Source organism: Pygoscelis adeliae, unplaced genomic scaffold, assembly GCF_000699105.1.
Source record: "Pygoscelis adeliae isolate BGI_AS28 unplaced genomic scaffold, ASM69910v1 Scaffold117, whole genome shotgun sequence".
NCBI classification, from domain to species: domain Eukaryota; kingdom Metazoa; phylum Chordata; class Aves; order Sphenisciformes; family Spheniscidae; genus Pygoscelis; species Pygoscelis adeliae.
This window is the reverse complement of record NW_008825270.1, coordinates 5,456,548-5,466,695: the sequence shown is the minus strand read 5'-3', so window position 1 is coordinate 5,466,695 and position 10,148 is coordinate 5,456,548. Positions and strand designations below refer to the sequence as shown.

Here is a 10,148-nt window from a genome sequence, read left to right as displayed (position 1 = left end):
CAGCAGGAAAAATAGACAAAGTTTTAAACAGGTCATAGAGACCTGCTCTAAGATGGATAGTTTGTTTATTTGCAAGCAAGTGAAACCAGCAGCTAAACAAGCAAAAGAAAAGAACACATGAAGGACAAGTAAACACTGCTGAACACCAGCTCCACCACCTTTGCTATTCATTATCCTTACTCAGAATAGTATTTATTCACTGACAATTAGGATCTCTGGGTTTTCAATACAAGTCTGTATCTAATACTGCATGTTCAAACTAACATATTAGTAAACTACGTAAGTTGGTTGGCCTTTGAGTGTTTGGGAAAGGAGGAGCTTTCCTGATGTTACATTAAAAGTTTATTCCAATTTAATCACATAAAAAGCAGAGCAAACAAACTGATGCTTTTCAGCAGCACAGTTTAGTGAGCTGGGTGTCACCCTGAAATCTAAGGAAGTGGGTACACAACGTTCTTTCTTTCATTTACCCACCAGAACGCAACCCTGCTAGGGGTTATATCTTTGGCTAATAAAACCATTTATTCTATCCTCATAGCTACTGTACTGGCTCATGAATTAGTCTCTTGCAGGCTTCTTTCAGGCCCATTAGGTGCATTTCCAAGTGTGGATGAACACTGCTGTCACCACCTCACCTCCCTACAGCACAACAGCCCTGAGAGCCAACTTGTCAACACCTGTTTAGACATGGACCTTGGGTTCAGAATACTGAAAAAGTGCCTCACAGCTCAGCAGTCCAGTCCCACCCCCAGTGACAAGTACTGAAGTCATATACCTGTCTCTGCAAACCAGCCAAGCTGCATCTCCAAACAGCTAAGCCTTTTGCATCCACCCAACCAATGTACAGGCTACTGCAGAAATCAGCTAGTTAGTCACCCTTCTGTAGTTCGCAGCCACAACCTAGTCATAGTCAATTTACGCCTCTTTGTTCTCTAATAAAAAACCCCATAAATGTAAATAGTTCTCCTTTCCTGGAGATTTATGGAAGGCTATATAACCCCCTCCTTAGCCCTCCTTTTCAGCCTTGCTAAAGACCCCAAGCTGCAGCTTTTCTTAGATAAAAGTGCTCCACTGACCCCACCAGCAGCTCTTCTCAACTACTGTACCAGTTCAAAGGCAGTTCCGAATATGGATATGCGAATTTTAAACTATTCCAGGTTACGTATCTAGTTTCTTCTACAGCGATAGTAACATTTTGCTATCTCTGCTGTTAAGCATCTCGTGTCTCATCCTAGAACTAATTACAGCCTCATGTATTGATGGCTCAATCACCTAAGATCAACTAAAACCTCGGGTCTTTCTCCTCCTCTGTCATTTTAACTACTGAGCTCAGTGTTATTAGTCACTAAGTGCACTTTGTACTATTAAATTCTATCTCATTTCTATAGCTTCAGTCACTTTCAAGGCAATCCAGTTCTTGTGAAATTCTGATCTTTCTCTTCAACGACAAGGCTAATGTCACATCCTCTGCAAATTTATTCAGCGCACCCTTACAAGGCATTAGTGCAAACAGTAATAACCAGCCCCAGAACAGGTTCTTAAAGAAGTCCATCTATGACCTCTTTTGTAATAGAGTCCAGCTCTCAATCACACTGTATTCCTTCCTTTAGCCAGGCCTTCATCTGCTCTTTACCAGATCTTGTTCTAATCCTAATTCTTTACAAATTAACTAGATTTATTGTAGTTCCAACATGGGAACCGCCTTACTAAAATGCAGAGGTATTAGACCTGGAGCAAGTCCTTAGTTGACCCTTTAATTAAAAATAAATATGTAAAAATCTCTAGGACAGCTATCCAACCTGCTATACTCCACCTTAGTCAAATCACAATGCATTCAATCCCGCTTTCCATGGTTTTAATTTTCCTTTCCTTCAAAACATAGCCCATAAATCTGTGTACCAAGTTCACATTATGGATTGCCAACATAACCTGACCTTCCCCATTTCCATTTGCAAGAGAAACTGCCATCAGTGCTACCCCAAATTAGCAATATAGCCCAAAACATTTGGTTTTAATTACTGTTTCTTTAAAACTCTGGAAGGACTACTTGCATAGCCTCTCATTATGAGCCCATGGAGCTTCAAGTTATGCCTTTTTTTTTTGGTCAGCTTGTACTTCCAGTCTACTCATTTTCCCTAAGCACGTGCTTTTCAAACCCTGTATTTGAGGCATAGCTGCTATTCCAACCTGTTTATGTGATCCCTGTAGTACTTGGTTTCAAATGCCTCCATTGTACATGGGAATAAAGACCCAGGGAATTACAACCATCTCAGTTGTTTGCTACTGACCAGTTTTCCTTTGCCAAGTTAGAACAGTGGGGGTGTTTTCAGCAGTACAGTGTTTTCTTGATCCCTGCTGTTTGCTAGGCTATCCCCTACATAGTACTCTATCAATTGCTGAATCCTTTATTTAATATTTGTCTTCCTCTGTATTATTGTGTATGGAAGCTACACAAATATTTTTCATCTTTCTCCTTCACTTCTCAAGTTAAAGTCAACAGATATGCCAACCTCAAACCAAGTCTATTAAGCCAAGAACTACTGTGATGGCATCTACATGTTGGGATTTTTCCTTTTTCTGAGGATCTTCCGAGTAGATCTGGGGCAGACATGACATCTGCAAGCTACTTCTGCTCTGATAGAGCCTCACTCATTCGTGTGTCTGATGTTAGAGCCTCAATCCAAATTATTCAGCTCGGTGAATATCTGCACCTTCACGCAGAGGTTTTTAATTCACTCTGGCTGTTGTTGGTCTATAAAATAGCGCAGTTGAGAACAGAAAATATCAGGTGTCCTGCTCCAAAAAGAACCCACCAGTCCCTATGAGGTCTGCAATAATCACCAGAAGCATCAGTCACTCCAATCCACCAGCAGGAAACCTGTTGAAGCATTTCTGTCAAACCACCAATAAATCTCCCACCTCTACAGCCACCTTGTTTCATGTTTGTATACAAAAAGTTTATTTTTGTTGGAATTATGCATGATTGATGTTGGGATAGAAGTAAGGAGATAGAAGAGTGCCCTAGCAACATGGTGAGCTAAGAAGGTTTTACAGAAATGCTGCAGAAGGACTGACAGTGCTTCACTTCCATAACATACCATGAAAGCGTTCCTGTTGTGTCTTTAATTAGTGATGTGTCAAGAAGAGACATGCCACTTAGCTTGGGGCAACTGCAAGCACCAGAATGGATACCTAATGTGGGGTGTGGCAAGCCAGGACAGCCAGATGAAGCTCAACTCTGCAGCATTCAATCAAAGCATCCACCCCCAGGGAGACTTAATTTCCCTGGGTTCTCGTCCAAGTACATCTCATGAGCCATAATCAGTAGACTAGATCTTATCACTTCTCCATACTGAAAATAACTTAGAATAACTCTCTAGACTTTGAGAAGAAGAGAGCCATTATTCCTGAATAATTCTTCTGCTTAGAAAGTACAGCAACTGTTCTTGAAGAAAGCCACTTATCCTGGAAGAGAGTGATTATAGCTTATTCCATAATAATATCTTGTAGAACTTCATGTATAAATAAGGCCTTGATGACAGATTATGTTCAAGAGAACAAGAGGGCTGTTTGAAGAGCACTGGCATTCTGTACTACTGAAATTGGTCCAATCTGAATTCCAACCAGATTTCACCAGAAGGCTGTACTGAATTAGTCACTATTACAACTGTATATATTTATTCTGATTCAAGGTAGTGGTTCTACACTGACCACATGACTCTCCTCAAGCACCACATGCCTGATCTCATGCACAACAGATGGAGTCCACATGCATGTGGTAAGATCACCAGCAGTGCTGCGAGCTTCTAGCTGCTAGCTTTTAAGTTACAAGGAACTTCAATGTGTGAAGCATAACAAAAGAATACCAAGGTAGTTTAGTACCAGGAAATAACTGAAGCAGAGAAATCCCTAAAGTGTTCCTGCAGCATTAAAGAAACACTGCTCCAAAAGAAGCACTTGCACAACACAATGGAGAAAAGGTTCTCAACAAAGTACGGTGCAGAGACTCCCCAAGAACACGGAAAGCAATCCATGTTTCGCTGCTCTGATGCTCAGTCATCATCTGTCTCATACCACATCTAAATTAGCTTGTGTTTAATTGCAAGTTTATAAAGGGACAGTTACACCCTTCATGGCATTGTATAAATGAGACCTAAAGTCTACACGTCACATCACTGGGCTTTCAAGTGAGGACCAAAACAATTCACTGGCTTGCTCATAATCATGGCAAAAATCTCGGCAGTTCATAGAATCTCATGCTTGAATACTGTAACAAGTATTTCATTAAGTCTAGGTCAGCAGCTTTCAACCTGGTTGGTGGACTCCAAGGGGTCCATGAAAGCCGAGGAAAGCAAGCATATCACTAACAGCTCAAATTTGCTGTTCTCATTGGAAAGTTTTAGAAATCCATAAATCCAGAGAGACTGAACGACACTGCACCAGACATACGTGAAATAAAGGATTCAGAAAGCCTAGAAAGACATGGGAAATAAAATGAGCTAATGAGATGCACTTCAAACAGCCTCAGAAGTTTATAATCAGCAAAACAAACATTGATCGTAAGAGACTCAGGTAAACACTGTGGCAGTCCAAAACAAGTATTAGGAGTTGGGTTCTTTGGGTCCCTCAAGCACAATGCCCCAGGCAGTGAAAAGCGATCTTACCCCCACTGCCCTAAGAACAGAACGGCCAAAGCAGTTATAACTCCATATAAAGCAATCACTTACTCTGGTCGGCAAATCACCAGGTCCCCTTTGTTGGTGCCATATGCCAATCCCAGGCCTGGCTCAGGCAGCCAGCGAGCAGAGTTTATGCTGACGTGTCTTCTCTGGTCGGCAGGCATTGGGTACAGAACGTTGAAAACTCTCTGAAACAATAACAGGAGGTTACTTGACAGTAACAAGTCAGGAGAGGCAAGGAGGCTCAAACAAATGTTCAATCTCCCTGCAGCAGCACAGCTGGCCAAGGAGACATGTCACTTCACAGGATGTTGCAAGAAACCACTAATCCAGCAGCAAGAATACTCAGCTACTAGAAATGCACATACATGTGCCCCTCAGTGTTTAATAGACTGACTGGCACGCAGCTGCAGAGCAGAGGAAATTCTGACCCCAGGAGAGTCTGTGCATCACTCAGTGGGCTGCACAGTCCTTCTATTCAAACTAATTAAACAAAGTGATGGGGACCAGTGGTATAGTCATTAGAAAGCAAGACAACTGGGACTCTTCTGGCTTTCACCTTTCATCTTAACTCACTAGGGTGGAACAGGAAACTGGCAAGTACATGGGCTTTCAGCATCAAAAGTTTATTGTTTCTATTAAGCAAACCAAACTTTATGCAAAAAGAATATACAGTTCTTTCCTTTTTTAAACATTTAAACAGCCTCCTGAAAATGTTTCAGTTTGACCAACCCCCACACCAACAACGCACAAAGGAAAATCAAAATCCAGAGATTATGAGAATAACACAAGTACGCAAGTAACAAATCCCTCAGTTCAGGTCCCCTTCCAATACCATCCATTTTACCTGCAGTAAGGTAGGAAGCTGAAGAGCTGCTAAGACTGCAGCTAGTTAGCACGGCTGCAAGCCAGTGCTTCCCAAATGATGCATTAATGCAGGTGAATGAAAACCCTGTGCACAAAGGACCAATAGCAAGCTCTGCTTTCTGGTCTGCACTGGCTTGGTTTCTGAAGCATATGTGCTTGAAAAGCAAGAACGATGAAGTGGAACAGATTATACCTATGCAGATACACTCCTTCTACTCCAAGGAGCTAATGTCTTTTGTACAGCACAATACTTTCCTGCACCCTGCCATCCAGCAACAAGAACTGGGTATACTGACAATGCTCCATTTATCCAGAAAATATGACACATGTAGATCATAAAAACAAAGGCATGGGAAGTGGAAAGTGGGGTAATGAATTAATGAACCGGTTTGGCTACCAGGAATAAACAGGAGCAAGCTGCTTCAGTGGACTGGGCCATCAGAGCACATTCCATCACGGCTTCAGAAGGGCAGGACTGAAGACTGCATTTACAAGTCCAAATCATTAACAGAATTTCTGCAGAAATTTACCTAAGATTTAAACCTGTAATCACTGCAGGTAACAGACTTCAAATCTAGATTTTTCAATGGGGTAAGTCCCAGGTGAAAGATACATTTTCATTAGATTTTCTGGTGGGCAACCATTGATCCATCACAAAACCTTTCTTCTAGACTCCTCAGAAAAGGGGATGGTGCTGGACCAGGATGTGGGGAAGGGAATGAGGATGTGCTGGAACACACAGGATACAGGATAAAGGTAGATGGCAATGCAGATCAACCACTACTGCACTGCTGAGGTGGCCTGAAGTAATAATTAGAATTCATTAGGGGGGGACTCATCAGCTAGCAAAGCAAACTGGGGCTCAGCACGACAGCGTACGTACCTGTTTTTCTCTGTAGCTCTACTGCCCACCCCACATCTTGTCTGGTTGACAATTTAACTTGAGAAGTCTGATGCAGAGACCACTTAACTGTATGCCCTCCAATAGCTAGTACCCAGAACCTTCATCTTGACCATCGTAACGCAAACAAAGTAAGTCAGAGCAAAACAACATAGCTACATTATTTCCCGTCATCAGTAACACATTTAACCTCTCCTCTGAGGAGGCCACATTAGAGCAGAAAACATCCTTGAGGACTTCTCTGTATGACAGAAGCTGGTCACTCTTTGCCCTGGCTATCACTCAAGCAGTTAGTGTATTCACAGAAGCTCGGTGTTTGGATGGAAGAAACAGGCCCTTAGGGGTTTATCTAGCTCTTACCCATCTCTATCATGTCTGCCCCATTCCCTTCCTGCCTTGCCTGCTCTGTGTGTATGGGGGGGGAGGGGGGAGTGGCAGGGGGAGAAAAAGAACAGGGGGGAAAGAAAAATCAGATGTACGATGGTAACACCTGTTACCATGGAGATTATGGTGCACTCTGAGATGGGGAGACTGGATTTTGAGGAGGAGGAGGAGGAGGAGGAGGAGGAGGAGGAGGAGGAGGAGGAGGAGGAGGAGGAGGAGGAGGAGGAGGAGGAGGAGGAAAGGGAGTGGTCTGCCAGAGCTGGGAGCATAAATTCATAAAATAAGCATTCCAAATCTCTCAAGAACTGCAAGGGTTTTCCACAATATCCTTCTCTGGCAAGTCAGAAACAAATGGTTTCTCTTCTCCTGAGAATGGCTTTGCAAGGTATCACAGCTAGACAAGCTGCCTCTCTGGGCTCGCCGCAAGCTCTCGTCCACTGCCAGGTCAGCTTGCACAGCCATTGTCCCACAGGCTCCGCAATCAGGCTTGTCAAGGGGGGAGACTTGCTAGCTACAGCTGAGCATCCAGGTGCTTTGCAGTAAATAGCACCCCATGGAAAGTGCTGCCAAGAACATGGGTCTGGTTCTGACAACCTGCAAAAATGTTGGCTGAGGGCAGAATCTCAAAGACGAGATGGCTTAAAAATTCCGCATAAGAATAGTTGCTTCATCACTTCACTCCACTCATTTCTAAACAGCTTGTCATGCCAAAGAGCTCCCCTGCCCTGCTGCTTCCCACTCCCACACTAATGGGACAACTCCATGCAGTGTTAAGGGTGATGACATCCGTGCGTGTGGTAATTAGTACATAAAAAGAGAAAGCAGTTGTACTGGCATAATCACCACTCGCAGCAGTAACCAGAACCCAGCTAATCAATCTGATGCAGTCATACAGACTGGCTGTTGCAATTGCATCCATTAGCAAGACCCCCTACTCTATCCACACAGTGGAAAAAAAATTAAAATTCCTTCAACATTGGCAGGTCCCTCTCAAGAAGAAGGTCAGAAGCCTGCCAGGAAGCATTATTCTCCACAGATCACAGCTAGTTCCTTTCAGATTTTTTTTTTTGTCTTTTTGTTTCCATTGCTAAATCTTATAAAAAGTTACTGAGATATTTCAACCAGAGTAGCCAGCCTGAAAACACACCACAGAGTGACCACACCTCTTTGCCAGTGGGATTGTAGTTCTGAACTTCTAGGAATAATAGTCAAGTTATTACAGGAATTCTACACTAACACGATTCTCCAGCTGCTAGGTCAAGAGGTTGCTGCCAACCCTCAAACACTCTTAAAACTAGCAATACAAATGCATAAAGTTGATAATTCACCAGTTCCCTTTCATTAGGGCTGGTCCACAGACTAGTTGCAGGCCACGTGTAACAGCCATGTTGATGGCCAAGGGTTCAGGAACCAGTTTAGAACCACTGTTGTAAAAGTCCACTAATGTTTAAGGTGCCCACCACACACTACTACAACCTCCAGAGAGTTTAGTTTTAATAGGGTGGCATTTTCATTTAGGACAGATATCATACTGCATCACACTTTATCAGCCCATAATCACTGCCAGCAGCCACAGAAAGCTTCCAGGCTCTTCATAACCAATGTCAAACTTGCTCTTAGCATCACTACACTACTAATTCAATAATATACAGCCACACCATTTGATGTGGCGATTCAGCATTTTATGAAGTTGGCAGTTGCATTTGTTTCCAGATGCTGTTCTGAAACAGAGTTTTGAATAGTTTCTCTAACTATAAACACTGTGAAGTCTGAGGAGTGGGAGCTTCAGAACATCCCTATGGAAGCTTAAGCCCAAACAGGCAATGTAAGTATAGCAAGCTGTTCTCTTCTTGGCAACAACATAAACATATAAATGCCATTTCAGTAGGCAAGAAAGGTCGCACCCCTTCCCTTATAAGGCCACTCAACCCAGCCTGAATTACACAGAACAGTTGCTTGACCTGTGCTTATGTTTGTGGAAAACCCTGTCTCTGTTGATCTCCCCACACTTCACAGGAGATTCCAGAAGTATTCTGTCATTTCAGGGACTCCATCTCTCCTCTGAGTTCAGGGGATGTCAGCAAGATAAAAAGTCTTCCTCTAGAAATACCAAAACTGTCTAGGTAGCTAAGCTTCCACACAAAAGGCGACTCTCACAAGGGGAAAGCAATACTCACTAAAGAAACAGCTGGTTGCTTCCATTCTACGTCCCGGTAACTATGAAGTGTGGGGAAAGATTTGGTTGAGTAATTTATGTCTGGACTTCTCTATTTTCAAAGACTGCACTAGAAGCAATTACTTATCTCTTTGGCGTGCCTTTTCCATCCTCCCTGAACAGGAGTGGGCAGGTACATCATCTACTGAACTCCCTAAAGCTCATTTCATCACTTCACAGCCACTTCTTCAACGTTGAATTCAGCAGGGGAGAAGATGGCTCAGAGAAAGCAGGGCTGTAAGGCATGAGGAAAAGAAAAAAAAAATAGGCCCTCGAAGTGTTCAGCAAACAAGCTGCATGTGGAGTGCAAAGGGCCACCTCAAGTCCACTGCTGCTGCTCCCCCTCCAACTTGTCAGTGCTGGCACATCAGTACTGTAGCACCTGTCACAGCCACTGCTTAGGTATTAAACTAAATATTTACTTATGGCAGAGAGCCAGGAGAGACTGCATGACAATCAACAGCCTCAAGGAATCTTTCCCCATGATCTCTTCCTCGCCATCAAGCTGCTGTACTTACGTGGGAAGAAGGGGGCCCAGGGCACAACACATAAGCACAGAGCTAGACAGTTAATTTGTACCTGCCCTGGAGGGGCAAGAAAACTTTTTAGCAAAAAGCCTCTGCTCTGCAAAGCCCTAGTTATTGACCTAGCATTTCCCTTCTTCCCCTCCCGCTCTATCCCAGGGAAGCTGCTGCTATTTAATAACGCTCTTCAAATTCCACCTTTCCCCTCCATTTCTGGAGTGTGCCAACATTAATAAGCCGGACAGGGCAATTGCCAGGATCCTGTCAGTCATCAGAGTAGCAGCAGGCTGCCCCAAGCCTGTGCTACTGCTGCCAGTTGGCAACAGTGCTGCACCACTCGCCTGGTCCAAGGAGCACTGTGCCTGGCCAAAGCAGAGGCACCACATCATCTACACAGCCGTCTCTTTGCTCAAGGCCTTCCCACCTCTAAGGAGAGCAATAGAAGGCAGAGGAGTGCTGAACACTACTTGTTTGGCAGAGTGGGACCTTTCTTCTCCTCTCTGGCACTCAAGAAAGAAAAAACATGTTTTGAAGCTGGAGGAGAAGAGAAAGTTGGCACAAGCGGGTAGGGAAACTCA

General features: G+C 43.6%; 1 protein-coding gene across 1 annotated transcript in view; it reads right to left on the bottom strand.

Annotated features, from left to right (window-relative positions):
• Positions 1–10,148, bottom strand: part of AMBRA1 (autophagy/beclin-1 regulator 1) — a 127,158-nt gene that overhangs the window by 23,745 nt on the left and 93,265 nt on the right. Inside the window, 1 exon segment of the mRNA XM_009329748.1 lies at positions 4,728–4,867. Coding sequence (XP_009328023.1) covers positions 4,728–4,867 — 140 coding nt within the window.